Source organism: Salmo trutta, chromosome 21 (assembly GCF_901001165.1).
Source record: "Salmo trutta chromosome 21, fSalTru1.1, whole genome shotgun sequence".
NCBI lineage: Eukaryota > Metazoa > Chordata > Actinopteri > Salmoniformes > Salmonidae > Salmo > Salmo trutta.
This window is the reverse complement of record NC_042977.1, coordinates 49596962-49611912: the sequence shown is the minus strand read 5'-3', so window position 1 is coordinate 49611912 and position 14951 is coordinate 49596962. Positions and strand designations below refer to the sequence as shown.

Genomic DNA, 14951 nt, shown 5'->3' with positions numbered 1-14951 from the left:
AGGAGGAAAATGTTATAACTGTGGTGGAGATCATGAAACGAAATGAGATAAATGTACCAGGAGGGTGAAAGAAACCCCGAGGTTGCCAGAATATGGGCAGTTATTATGAAACTCCTATGCGGAGGCTGCCAAAAAGCGTAGGAAGAACGAGTAGCTCTAGAGGTCTCTATGCTGGGGGCTCGGCGTACACTTCAACCTGCAGAGAGTTCCTGTCACCAGCCGGACACAGAGCTCTAGAGGTCTCTATGCTGGGGGCTCGGCGTACACTTCAACCTGCAGAGAGTTCCTGTCACCAGCCGGACACAGAGCTCTAGAGGTCTCTATGCTGGGGGCTCGGCGTACACTTCAACCTGCAGAGAGTTCCTGTCACCAGCCGGACACAGAGCTCTAGAGGTCTCTATGCTGGGGGCTCGGCGTACACTTCAACCTGCAGAGAGTTCCTGTCACCAGCCGGACACAGAGCTCTAGAGGTCTCTATGCTGGGGGCTCGGCGTACACTTCAACCTGCAGAGAGTTCCTGTCACCAGCCGGACACAGACATTCTTCATGTGAACAAGGAGGACTTTGTAACTTTTATAGCAATGGTGGTAAACGGGCACTGCTCAAATGGGGCTAAATGAAGTATAGGAACGTTGACATGAATTAAAAGACTTTAACATCCGAGTTGTGTCTGGTGCGGTCCTACCCTCGCAGGCCCCTGAGCCTGAACCGGGGAGTTGGAGAGTTGTTGAATGACTGAAGAAGTGGGATGTTTTATTACGTTTTTTTTTAATAATACCTGTGGATTCATGTTTTTTTTTTCTTCTCCGTAATGGAGCAGTTGGTGGCGGCAATACAATAATAGTTGTGGTATGCCATAACGTTTCAGAGAAGAAGAAGAAAAATCGCACTTTTATTTTGAAATCCATAACACTTCCGGGACAGCGAAATTCGACTTGTGGCACTGAAATGTTACATTGTAGTTGAATTGTCTCAGATAAAAGTTTACCGTGAGTTTTGACAATACTTGAACCTTATTAGTTTTAGACAAGACGTGACAATGTCTCAAGATTGGATAGGTTATAGCTACGCTGCATTGGTCTCGGCAGGAGGAATCATGGGCTATGTAAAAGCAGGTACGGACGATTACACACTTCCTCCAAATGTTTGTTGACTTTACCAAGTATTTATTTTAAAGTCAGCTGTTATTAAGAAATATTGATAGAATTGTGCATGAAAGTAGTTATTCTTCAATGTGCTGTGTGATTTGTTCCCATACCAGGAAGTGTAACTTCACTGGTTGCAGGACTTTTCTTTGGGTTTTTAGCTGGAGTTGGTGCCTTCCTGATGTCTCAGAATCCTAAAGATGCCAGGCTTTCTCTAGGTGAGTGGGACAAACTTTTTGGCTTGTTATCAATAACATGATGTTTAGTGAGTGTTCGAAACAGCTACACTGCAGTATAAACATTTCTTCTCACTGTGTAAATAGGTACATCAGGAACACTGGCCATTGTCATGGGAATGAGGTTTGTAAATTCCTGGAAGTTCATGCCAGCTGGTCTGATGACAATAGTAAGGTACTGTGGATTGGACATCATGTCTCATTAAAGCTTCTGTTATTAAACCATGGAAAAGCTAAACCCCATTTTGTTTTTTAGAGTCTGAGAGGGAAATACTTACACACTCATCTCTCACATATAGGCTCAGCATTCCCAAACAGTCCCATTACAAGTCAGAATGTTGAACAAACTTCATTTCAACTTACTTGACCTGTTGTCCTGACGATTTTATCCCTCTGTCGGAGGTAGTCTGATACAAAATATCCACAGGGAAATGTTATCAACTCAACCTTCACTATGCTGGTCTGGTCTGGTTATCGGTTTTTATTTCCGGTTTTTATTTTCAATACTGATGCAATTCGCATGTGACAAACACTTGCACAATATGGCTGAGACTAAACTAACCACAGACCGAAAGGCAAACAATTCTTGCTGATTGCGAGGAAACGTGCTCTGGTTTGGTTACATTCGGCTATTTGTTTACATATTGTGCATCACGTCAAGAGATTGAAAATACAAGCAACATAACCTTTCCTACCGGCGAGCGCAGAAAGTCAGGTAAACAACACTTTAATGTGGATACCTTATCTCCACCTCCTGTCATCAGAAGGACCTACAGCTTGTACAACCTGCACATATCATTGTATTGAAACATTCTGTAGAGAATATTGGCGTCGTTCTTTCGAGCGACTTCAGGGTCAGACTGAAAATCTATTTTAACAATCTGATGTTTAGGCCCAATAACTTTGGTTTTGCTTTGAATTATGCCTGTTAATGCTTGGTTGGAACACAAACCTGCACCCACACTGGTCCTCTGTGGATAAAATAGATTGGCCACCCCTGGTGGACTGGAACGCTATGACACCCCCACCATGGTAGACAGGTAGAGGGAATGGTAACACCCCCACCATGGTAGACAGGTAGAGGGAATGGTAACACCCCCACCATGGTAGACAGGTAGAGGGAATGGTAACACCCCCACCGTGGTAGACAGGTAGAGGGAATGGTAACACCCCCACCATGGCAGACAGGTAGAGGGAATGGTAACACCCCCACCATGGCAGACAGGTAGAGGGAATGGTAACACCCCCACCATGGTAGACAGGTAGAGGGAATGGTAACACCCCCACCATGGTAGACAGGTAGAGGGAATGGTAACACCCCCACCATGGCAGACAGGTAGAGGGAATGGTAACACCCCCACCATGGCAGACAGGTAGAGGGAATGGTAACACCCCCACCATGGTAGACAGGTAGAGGGAATGGTAACACCCCCACCATGGTAGACAGGTAGAGGGAATGGTAACACCCCCACCATGGCAGACAGGTAGAGGGAATGGTAACACCCCCACCATGGCAGACAGGTAGAGGGAATGGTAACACCCCCACCATGGCAGACAGGTAGAGGGAATGGTAACACCCCCACCATGGCAGACAGGTAGAGGGAATGGTAACATCCCCACCGTGGTAGACAGGTAGAGGGAATGGTAACACCCCCGCCCCCACCATGGTAGACAGGTAGAGGGAATTGTAACACCCCCACCATGGTAGACAGGTAGAGGGAATGGTAACACCCCCACCATGGTAGACAGGTAGAGGGAATGGTAACACCCCCACCGTGGTAGACAGGTAGAGGGAATGGTAACACCCCCACCCCCACCATGGTAGACAGGTAGAGGGAATGGTAACACCCCCACCGTGGCAGACAGGTAGAGGGAATGGTAACACCCCCACCATGGCAGACAGGTAGAGGGAATGGTAACACCCCCACCATGGCAGACAGGTAGAGGGAATGGTAACACCCCCACCATGGTAGACAGGTAGAGGGAATGGTAACACCCCCACCATGGTAGACAGGTAGAGGGAATGGTAACACCCCCACCATGGTAGACAGGTAGAGGGAATGGTAACACCCCCACCATGGTAGACAGGTAGAGGGAATGGTAACACCCCCACCATGGTAGACAGGTAGAGGGAATGGTAACACCCCCACCATGGTAGACAGGTAGAGGGAATGGTAACACCCCCACCGTGGTAGACAGGTAGAGGGAATGGTAACACCCCCACCCCCACCATGGTAGACAGGTAGAGGGAATGGTAACACCCCCACCGTGGCAGACAGGTAGAGGGAATGGTAACACCCCCACCATGGCAGACAGGTAGAGGGAATGGTAACACCCCCACCATGGCAGACAGGTAGAGGGAATGGTAACACCCCCACCATGGTAGACAGGTAGAGGGAATGGTAACACCCCCACCATGGTAGACAGGTAGAGGGAATGGTAACACCCCCACCATGGTAGACAGGTAGAGGGAATGGTAACACCCCCACCATGGTAGACAGGTAGAGGGAATGGTAACACCCCCACCATGGTAGACAGGTAGAGGGAATGGTAACACCCCCACCATGGCAGACAGGTAGAGGGAATGGTAACACCCCCACCATGGTAGACAGGTAGAGGGAATGGTAACACCCCCACCATGGTAGACAGGTAGAGGGAATGGTAACACCCCCACCATGGTAGACAGATAGAGGGAATGGTAACACCCCCACCATGGTAGACAGGTAGAGGGAATGGTAACACCCCCGCCCCCACCATGGTAGACAGGTAGAGGGAATGGTAACACCCCCACCATGGTAGACAGGTAGAGGGAATGGTAACACCCCCACCATGGTAGACAGGTAGAGGGAATGGTAACACCCCCACCATGGTAGACAGGTAGAGGGAATGGTAACACCCCCACCATGGCAGACAGGTAGAGGGAATGGTAACACCCCCACCATGGTAGACAGGTAGAGGGAATGGTAAAAAAATTTAATTAAATGAAATGAATTGAATTGTATGAAATGTATACATTCACTACTGTAAGTCGCTCTGGATAAGAGCATCTGCTAAATTACTAAAATGTAAATGTAATAAATGTTCCTCTTTTTCTAGTATACTGATGCTGGGGAAGACTGCAGTGGAAATGTTCAGGAGACCACATGATTCATAAATGTGAAGAATATAGGAATTTCACAGGTTTTTTTATATTCAATGTTTGTGGTTTATATACACAGTTATTTGATATCTGAAATTATGTCATTATCATTGCAAAGAAACATGTACAATTGAAACTTTTCAAGACAAGCATATAATGAATGAAAATATCGATATTTAGCTACGTTTGTCTAATTTGAAGCTTACATGTATGGCCGAAGAAGGCTTTGCTATCTTTCTGTGAATATTACAGCGTTGTAAATAATTTATAAAGATGACACAAAAAAATAAAAGATTTAAGATTTAACACATACATGACTATAAATCTAAATCAGAGCGATGTCCTCATGACAGCTAGGAAAACATTGATAAGGACTTCTTATCATGTTTAGATGTTGAACAAATGTTCAGACTGTACCCCCCCCCCCCCCCCCCCAATTTTTTTTGTTGATATACAGACAAATGTTATCTTCCAGAAAGAAGATATGGATATGTTGAACTCATTGGCTGAGTTAGAAATAAAATGATAGTTTTATATCGGTAAACAACTCACTCAATCTAGTTGTTGTTGTTGAATAAAGAACTCACTCTAAAATAACAAACATGTAATGAAGGTCCATCATACTAACACCTCTCTGAGAGTATGGGTCCTTCATACTAACACCTCTTTGAGAGTATGGGTCCTTCATACTAACACCTCTCAGAGAGTATGGGTCGCTCATACTAACACCTCTCAGAGAGTATGGGTCCTTCATACTAACACCTCTCAGAGAGTATGGGTCCTTCATACTAACACCTCTCTGAGGGTATGGGTCGCTCATACTAACACCTCTTTGAGAGTATGGGTCCTTCATACTAACACCTCTCAGAGAGTATGGGTCGCTCATACTAACACCTCTTTGAGAGTATGGGTCCTTCGTACTAACACCTCTCTGAGAGTATGGGTCCTTCGTACTAACACCTCTCTGAGAGTATGGGTCCTTCGTACTAACACCTCTCTGAGAGTATGGGTCCTTCATACTAACACCTCTCTGAGAGTATGGGTTGCTCGTACTAACACCTCTCTGAGAGTATGGGTCGCTCGTACTAACACCTCTCTGAGAGTATGGGTCGCTCGTACTAACACCTCTCTGAGAGTATGGGTCGCTCGTACTAACACCTCTCTGAGAGTATGGGTCGCTCGTACTAACACCTCTGAGAGTATGGGTCGCTCGTACTAACACCTCTGAGAGTATGGGTCGCTCGTACTAACACCTCTCTGAGAGTATGGGTCGCTCGTACTAACACCTCTCTGAGAGTATGGGTCGCTCGCACTAACACCTCTCAGAGAGTATGGGTCCTTCATACTAACACCTCTCAGAGAGTATGGGTCGCTCGTACTAACATCTCTCTGAGAGTATGGGTCCTTCATACTAACATCTCATTCTTTATGCGCAGGCGTTTTGTTCTAGTAGAAATGCAGCTATAATATGTCCTGTTCTATCTAGCATTGGTATTTCTATATGATGTGACATCTAGTGGCCCTTTGTGGGAACTTTAGATTATCACAGGTGTCTGCCATTACCCCTGATTTGCATGTGGCTCAGTTGGTAGAGCATGGTGTTTGCAACGCCAGGGTTGTGGGTTCGATTCCCACGGGGGACCAGTACGAAGAAAAAAAAATGAAATGAAATGTATGCATTCACTACTGTAAGTCGCTCTGGATAAGAGCATCTGTTAAATGAGTAAAATGTAGAAAATGATTCACCTTGTGACTTTATACGGGTAGGCTCTGATGAAGGTCGACTGACCGAAAGCTGAGCCACAATTAAAGAAATGTGCAGAGACTATTATTCCTGTATTTTCAGTTTTGCCTTCAGCAACTTCACAAATCAGCTCTGAGTCTGCGGTACGTTCTGCCTGTTGTAAATACGAATAAAATATTCTCCGTTCATGTGGATGTTACCATGACTATGGATAATCATGAATGAATCGGGAATAATGATGTGTAAAAGTTAAGAGGGTCAAAGATCATATCCCCCAAGACATGATAACCTCCCGTTATATGCTAATAGTGAGAAGTTGGCATGTCTTAGGGATATGATCTTTGACCGGGTAACTTTCTCAATCCTAATTATTGACGATTCATTCAAGGATTAGCCGTAATCATGATTATTAAAAAAAAGACTACTACGGGTAATCACAGACACTGGTGTTGTCTTCTTGTGTGAAATAGAAATCAATGTCCAGCACTCTCGAAATGGCCTAGCCTGAATATGACGTAGTGTGTCTTTCCTCTAAAAAAAGGGGGCTTGAAGATTTTGTGCAATTGCACAACGGATGGCATGATTTTTCTCCGTGGATTTGCTTTTGGTTTACTTACGGTAAGGTGGACCGGCAGTGTCCGGTAAGGATCAGGTGATCCGCTAACTACGGAGCGCAGGCTGACTGGTGAACAAAAATTACTAAATGACATATAGCAAATGTCGGAGCATAATTCATTCACGATTTTGGATCAAATTAGAATTTAAATCGCAATAGTTGAACTCCAGTGTAACTTTAATTAAAAAAACAAAAACATTTTCATTTATGAAATACCACAGTTACAAAAAAAGGGGGGGAAAAAAATATATTGTCTACACCATCATCATGGGGCTGTGTTACAGTTTGCGTCTTCGGGGACCTGAGCGGGTCTATATCGAACGGTACCTCGGACTCGGATCAGCCTCCGGACCCAGCTGTACCTTACCGAACCGGGGGATCTCATCAAGAGGACACAGGTGGATATGTCGAGACCTCGTCGCTACGAGACGGTAGCGGACAAGTACGCAATGGGGACCTAGTCAAGTTCCCACCCGGGGAGCCCCGCGGTACCGACAACACGAGTACCGATGTAGTGCTCATACAGAACGGGGGAGGAGGAGGTAAGGGAACGGGAAAGGACCGTAGTCGACGCTTACAGTTACTACAGAAAACAACCAGCACTGAAAACCAGAAAAAGTGGGACAAACTGCTGGTGGAGGAGAAGGAGGCCGAGAGGGAGGCGAAGAAAATCAGTAAGAATATTGACAAGGCGTTAAAGGAGCTCAAACGGGAGTACAAACAGACTCATCGGCTGCTATTACTGGGTAGGATGGAAACAGTATTATATTAACCATCTGGCCCTTGTGTTATGAACGGCGGCCTTTCACATGCCCACAGCGGTCATGTCGGCTATTCCAGTGCTGTCTATTGCTTATGTCGCGTTATTATCCACGTCAAACGGTATCCCCGGCAGTTGTCATTGGACTGAGCTGAAGATGGACGTTATGAAGCCTGTCTTTCCTCCTCTACGCACCAGTTATGTCCTTGTCCTCGGCGATCTCTGTTTTGGTTGCGTTTACGGTTGGTTACATTGACGAGGATGATGATTTCCGGGGTTGTTATTGATATGATGGTGGATATTTTACAACACACACACACACACACACACACACACACACACACACACACACACACACACACACACACACACACACACACACACACACACACACACACACACACACACACACACACTAAACCGATGCATTTCACAAATATAAAGTGTTAAATGATTATAAAATATAAGAACATACAAAACCCCTGTTGCTCACTGCTTTGCTTTATCTTGGCCAGGTCACAGTTGTAAATGAGAACTTGTTCTCAACTAGCCTACCTGGTTAAATAAAGGACTTGTTCTCAACTAGCCTACCTGGTTAAATAAAGGACTTGTTCTCAACTGGCCTACCTGGTTAAATAAAGGACTTGTTCTCAACTAGCCTACCTGGTTAAATAAAGGACTTGTTCTCAACTAGCCTACCTGGTTAAATAAAGAACTTGTTCTTATTCTCACAATGTTAAAGGGAAACGTTCCTCTACTCCCAACTAACCACACCACCCTTGGCCTTTACACATAGTGCCTGTTACTATGTCCATATATATCACCCAGTCAGTGCTGTGATGTGGGAAAAATGACTTGAAACAATAATACAAAAAAAGTCTGATTCTTCCCGAAATCTCTAAACCGTACGATGACAGATGGTTCAAAATCCCTGTAAGGTTTTCTACTCCCTCGTTCGAATCATTCCTTCCTCTGGTCTCAGCCATTCACCTCACCACCTTACTCTTTAAATATAGTGTCCTTCTCTATGTCCATATATATCCTCCAAAACACCTGCTTCTCTGGCTTCATCACCTAAATATTACCCAGTGTGTCAGTGATGTGAGAAAGATGGCTTCATCACTTAAATATTACCCAGTGTGTCAGTGATGTGAGAAAGATGGCTTCATCACTTAAATATTACCCAGTGTGTCAGTGATGTGAGAAAGATGGCTTCATCACTTAAATATTAAGGGGGGGGGGGGGGGTTGGACTGTAACTGTTCAGATGGGGGGGGGGGGTTTGGACTGTAACTGTTCAGATGGGGGGGGGGGGGGTTGGACTGTAACTGTTCAGATGGGGGGGGTTGGACTGTAACTGTTCAGATGGGGGGGTTGGACTGTAACTGTTCAGATGGGGGGGGTTGGACTGTAACTGTTCAGATGGGGGGGTTGGACTGTAACTGTTCAGATGGGGGGGGGATGGACTGTAACTGTTCAGATGGGGGGGTTGGACTGTAACTGTTCAGATGGGGGGGTTGGACTGTAACTGTTCAGATGGGGGGGGTTAGACTGTAACTGTTCAGATGGGGGGGTTGGACTGTAACTGTTCAGATGGGGGGGGGGGGGGGTTAGACTGTAACTGTTCAGATGGGGGGGTTGGACTGTAACTGTTCAGATGGGGGGGGGTTAGACTGTAACTGTTCAGATGGGGGGGGTTGGACTGTAACTGTTCAGATGGGGGGGTTAGACTGTAACTGTTCAGATGGGGGGGTTGGACTGTAACTGTTCAGATGGGGGGGGTGGACTGTAACTGTTCAAATGGGGGGTGGGTTAGACTGTAACTGTTCAGATGGGGGGGGGGGTTGGACTGTAACTGTTCAGATGGGGGGGTTGGACTGTAACTGTTCAGATGGGGGGGGGTTGGACTGTAACTGTTCAGATGGGGGGGGTTGGACTGTAACTGTTCAGATGGGGGACTTAAAGCTGTAGATGGAGTCTGTGTGTCTATTCAGTTATATGTACCAGTATTTGGCCTAGTTTCAGTACAGCTAGGGCCAAACTATGGTGGCAAATAGTAGGGGGGAACGCATCAACTTTAGCATTTTAAACGTTGGTTAGCACTTTACATTACGCTTGTTTTTAAGTAAGGTTTGTAAAGTTATTTTATAAGTAGTGGACAGTTAGTTACTAGTGAATACATCATGTATAAATCATTCATTAACACCTATGAACGTTTAACTGACAGTCCTCTACTCCCATCTGTTTGTTGAAAACCACTTCAACACTAAGTTGACAGGTGTTTGTCCTACCTGTCACTGGGTTATTGTGCCATCTCACCCATTACAGTAGTCTGGGCTAAGGCTCGTCATTCAGTCCATGGCCTCAGTGGTCATATTTATATTGCTGTCGTCTGTCCCAGATCTTTCCAAGTCTGTCCTAATCTGTCCTAATCTGTCCAAATCTGACCTAGTCTATCCAAGTCTGTCCTAATCTGTCCAAATCTGACCTAGTCTGTCCAAGTCTGACCTAGTCTGACCAAGTCTTTCCTAGTCTGACCAAGTCTGACCAAGTCTGTCCAAATCTGACCTAGTCTGTCCAAGTCTGACCTAGTCTGCCCAAGTCTGTCCAAGTCTGACCTAGTCTGACCAAGTCTTTCCTAGTCTGGCCTAGTCTGTCCAAGTCTGTCCTAGTCTGCCCAAGTCCTACCTAAGTCTGTTCCAAGTCTGTCCAAGTCTGACCAAGTGTGTCCAAGTCTGTCCATGTCTGTCTTTCTATATATATATATATATAGAAAGGCAAAACTGATCCTAAATCAGATGCTTGATATATGGACCCTGAGCTACAGCGAACAGAGGGCCCAGTTGGGTTTCCTTGAGAAACTCCAGTCCCCTTCCTTGGTCCCCTTCCTTGGTCCCCTTCCTTGGTCCCCTTGGTCCCCTTCCTTGGTCCCCTTCCTTGGTCCCCTTCCTTGGTCCCCTTCCTTGGTCCCCTTCCTTGGTCCCCTTCCTTGGTCCCCTTGGTCCCCTTCCTTGGGCCCCTTCCTTGGGCCCCTTCCTTGGTCCCCTTCCTTGGGCCCTTTCCTTGGTCCCCTTCCTTGGTCCCCTTCCTTGGTCCCCTTCCTTGGTCCCCTCCAGAGTCCCTAATATCACCTTAATCCCTATGGGGGGCCTGGCCTAAAGGAGTTCACTATGGGGGGGCCTGGCCTAAAGGAGTTCACTATGGGGGAGCCTGGCCTAAAGGAGTTCAATATGGGGGGGCCTGGCCTAAAGGAGTTCAATATGGGGGAGCCTGGCCTAAAGGAGTTCAATATGGGGGAGCCTGGCCAAAAGGAGTTCAATATGGGGGGCCTGGCCAAAAGGAGTTCAATATGGGGGGCCTGGCCAAAAGGAGTTCAATATGGGGGGCCTGGCCTAAAGGAGTTCAATATGGAGGCCTGGTCTAAAGGAGTTCACTATGGAGGGGCCTAAAGGAGTTCAATATGGAGGGGCCTAAAGGAGTTCAATATGGGGGGCCTGGCCTAAAGGAGTTCAATATGGAGGCCTGGTCTAAAGGAGTTCACTATGGAGGGGCCTAAAGGAGTTCAATATGGAGGGGCCTAAAGGAGTTCAATATGGGGGGCCTGGCCTAAAGGAGTTCAATATGGAGGCCTGGTCTAAAGGAGTTCACTATGGAGGCCTGGCCTAAAGGAGTTCACTCCTTTTGACCAGAGTCCATCACTACATAGGGAATAGGGTACCATTTCAGACAGCCAGCCATAGCCCTGGTCAAAAGTAGTGCACTACATAGGGAATAGGGTACCATTTCACCCCAAGTGTTCATACTCAGTAAGGACTTTTGTTGGTGCCGGGCGAGTGCTGGGTGAGGACGGTCGGTGAGGTGAGGTGTGGTATAGTGAGGTGTGGTGTGGTATAGTGAGGTGTGGTATAGTGAGGTATGGTGAGGTGTGGTATGGTGAGGTGTGGTATAGTGTGGTATGGTGAGGTGTGGTGAGGTGTGGTATAGTGAGGTGTGGTATAGTGTGGTGTGGTATAGTGTGGTGAGGTGTGGTGTGGTGAGGTGTGGTATAGTGAGGTGTGGTATGGTGAGGTATGGTATAGTGTGGTGAGGTGTGGTGAGGTGTGGTATAGTGTGGTGAGGTGTGGTATAGTAAGGTGTGGTGAGGTGAGGTATAGTGAGGTGTGGTATAGTGTGGTGAGGTGTGGTATGGTGAGGTATAGTGAGGTGTGGTATAGTGTGGTGAGGTGTGGTATAGTGTGGTGTGGTATAGTGTGGTGTGGTGTGGTATAGTGTGGTGAGGTGTGGTATAGTGAGGTGTGGTATAGTGAGGTGTGGTATGGTATGGTGTGGTGAGGTGTGGTATAGTGTGGTGAGGTGTGGTATAGTGTGGTGTGGTATAGTGAGGTGAGGTGTGGTATAGTGTGGTGTGGTGTGGTGAGGTATGGTATAGTGAGGTGTGGTATAGTGAGGTGTGGTATAGTGTGGTGAGGTGTGGTATAGTGAGGTGTGGTATAGTGAGGTGAGGTGTGGTATAGTGTGGTGTGGTGTGGTGAGGTATGGTATAGTGAGGTGTGGTATAGTGAGGTGTGGTATAGTGTGGTGAGGTGTGGTATAGTGTGGTGAGGTATAGTGAGGTATGGTATAGTGTGATGAGGTGTGGTATAGTGTGGTGTGGTGAGGTGTGGTATAGTGAGGTGTGGTATAGTAAGGTGTGGTATAGTGTGGTGAGGTGTGGTATGGTGAGGTGTGGTGAGGTGTGGTATAGTAAGGTGTGGTATAGTGTGGTGAGGTGTGGTGTGGTGAGGTGTGGTATAGTGTGGTATAGTGTGGTGAGGTATGGTATGGTGAGAGGTGGTGAGGTGTGGTATAGTGAGGTGTGGTATGGTGAGAGGTGGTGAGGTGTGGTATGGTGAGAGGTGGTGAGGTGTGGTATGGTGAGGTGTGGTGTGGTGAGGTGTGGTATAGTGAGGTGTGGTATGGTGAGGTGTGGTATAGTGAGGTGTGGTGTGGTATGGTGTGGTGAGGTGTGGTATAGTGTGGTGAGGTGTGGTATAGTGTGGTGTGGTATAGTGAGGTGAGGTGTGGTATAGTGTGGTGAGGTGTGGTATAGTGTGGTGAGGTGTGGTATAGTGTGGTGTGGTGTGGTATAGTGTGGTGAGGTGTGGTATAGTGTGGTGTGGTATAGTGAGGTGAGGTGTGGTATGGTGAGCTGTGGTATAGTGTGGTGAGGTATGGTATAGTGAGGTGTGGTATGGTGAGGTGTGGTATAGTGAGGTGTGGTATAGTGAGGTGAGGTGTGGTATAGTGAGGTGTGGTATAGTGAGGTGTGGTATGGTATGGTGTGGTGAGGTGTGGTATAGTGTGGTGAGGTGTGGTATAGTGTGGTGTGGTATAGTGAGGTGAGGTGTGGTATGGTGAGGTGTGGTATGGTGAGGTGTGGTATAGTGAGGTGTGGTATAGTGAGGTGAGGTGTGGTATGGTGAGGTGTGGTATAGTGAGGTGTTGTGAGGTATGGTGAGGTGTGGTATGGTGAGATGGGGTGTGGTGAGGTATGGTGAGGTGGGGTGTGGTGAGGTGTGGTATGGTGAGGTATGGTATAGTGAGGTGTGGTATGGTGAGGTGTGGTATAGTGAGGTGTGGTATAGTGAGGTGAGGTGTGGTATGGTGAGGTGTGGTATAGTGAGGTGTGGTATGGTGAGGTGGGGTGTGGTATGGTGAGGTGTGGTATAGTGAGGTGTTGTGAGGTATGGTGAGGTGTGGTATGGTGAGGTGGGGTGTGGTGAGTTATGGTGAGGTGGGGTGTGGTGAGGTGTGGTATGGTGAGGTATGGTGAGGTGTGGTATAGTGAGGTGTGGTATGGTGAGGTGTGGTGAGGTGGGGTGTGGTGAGGTGTGGTATGGTGAGGTGGGGTGTGGTGGGGTGTGGTGAGGTATGGTGAGGTGTGGTATAGTGAGGTGTGGTATGGTGAGGTGTGGTGAGGTGGGGTGTGGTGAGGTGTGGTATGGTGAGGTGGGGTGTGGTGGGGTGTGGTGAGGTATGGTGAGGTGTGGTATGGTGAGGTGTTGTGAGGTATGGTGAGGTGTGGTATGGTGAGGTGTGGTATGGTGAGGTGTGGTATAGTGAGGTGAGGTGTGGGCGTGGTGAGGTGTGGTATAGTATGGTGAGGTAAGGTGTGGGTGAGGTATGCTGAGGTGTGGTATAGTGAGGTGTGTTGCCTCTGTTTCTCTGAAAGTGGACACCTTCCAAATTGTGTTACATATCAGCCAGGCCAAGGTGTGCCGCCCTGCTAATCTGAGTCACTTTATCTGTTTGTAGTAGTGGCCGGCAGCTGTTTCCTTGAGTAACAATACAGTCAGAAGGAAGTACTTAAGGAAATGGTTGATATTACAATTCCATGAGTCGTCATTTTGATGTGGGCTGTTTTGGAACTGGAATCTAGAATTGATCACTGTTAATATTCTAGAATGTCTAAGCTCTTAGAATATGACTTGTAATTCTAGTGTTCATGATCGCCAGCTTGATGAGGGTTTCCTGCTTATCAGTCTGGAACATTAGCCTGCTGGCCTTACTGGGTGGATAGGAACATTAGCCTGCTGGCCTTACTGGGTCTATAGGAACATTAGCCTGCTGGCCTTACTGGGTGGATAGGAACATTAGCCTGCTGGTCTTACTGGGTGGATAGGAACATTAGCCTGCTGGCCTTACTGGGTCTATAGGAACATTAGCCTGCTGGCCTTACTGGGTGGATAGGAACATTAGCCTGCTGGCCTTACTGGGTGGATGGGAACATTAGCCTGCTGGCCTTACTGGGTGGATAGGAACATTAGCCTGCTGGCCTTACTGGGTCTATAGGAACATTAGCCTGCTGGCCTTACTGGGTGGATAGGAACATTAGCCTGCTGGCCTTACTGGGTCTATAGGAACATTAGCCTGCTGGCCTTACTGGGTGGATAGGAACATTAGCCTGCTGGCCTTACTGGGTGGATAGGAACATTAGCCTGCTGGCCTTACTGGGTGGATAGGAACATTAGCCTGCTGGCCTTACTGAGTCTATAGGAACATTAGCCTGCTGGCCTTACTGGGTGGATAGGAACATTAGCCTGCTGGTCTTACTGGGTGGATAGGAACATTAGCCTGCTGGCCTTACTGGGTGGATAGGAACATTAGCCTGCTGGCCTTACTGGGTGGATAGGAACATTAGCCTGTTAGCCTTACTGGGTGGATAGGAACATTAGCCTGCTGGCCTTACTGAGTCTATAGGAACATCAGCCTGCTGGCCTTACTGGGTGGATAGGAACATTAGCCTGCTGGCCTTACTGGGTGGATAGGAACA

General features: G+C 47.3%; 1 protein-coding gene and 1 long non-coding RNA gene across 3 annotated transcripts; both read left to right on the top strand.

Annotated features, from left to right (window-relative positions):
- Nucleotides 1-461: 461 nt before the first annotated feature.
- LOC115157615 (transmembrane protein 14C) lies at nucleotides 462-4830 on the top strand. Of its 2 annotated transcripts, none has more exons than XM_029706015.1 (4): nucleotides 462-1115; nucleotides 1262-1363; nucleotides 1469-1505; nucleotides 4478-4830. In XM_029706015.1, exons 1-4 carry the CDS (start codon nucleotides 1040-1042, stop codon nucleotides 4533-4535), a joined length of 273 nt encoding a protein of 90 aa, XP_029561875.1. In that variant the 5' UTR covers nucleotides 462-1039; the 3' UTR covers nucleotides 4536-4830. The 2 variants fall into 2 exon arrangements, with proteins under 2 accessions (XP_029561875.1, XP_029561874.1); XM_029706014.1 differs by having other exon boundaries at nucleotides 475-1115; nucleotides 1469-1556.
- Nucleotides 1568-4285, top strand: LOC115157616 (uncharacterized). The gene is made up of 2 exons (XR_003868490.1): nucleotides 1568-2717; nucleotides 3094-4285. It is a non-coding gene; the product is annotated as an uncharacterized LOC115157616 (long non-coding RNA).
- Nucleotides 4831-14951: the final 10121 nt, after the last annotated feature.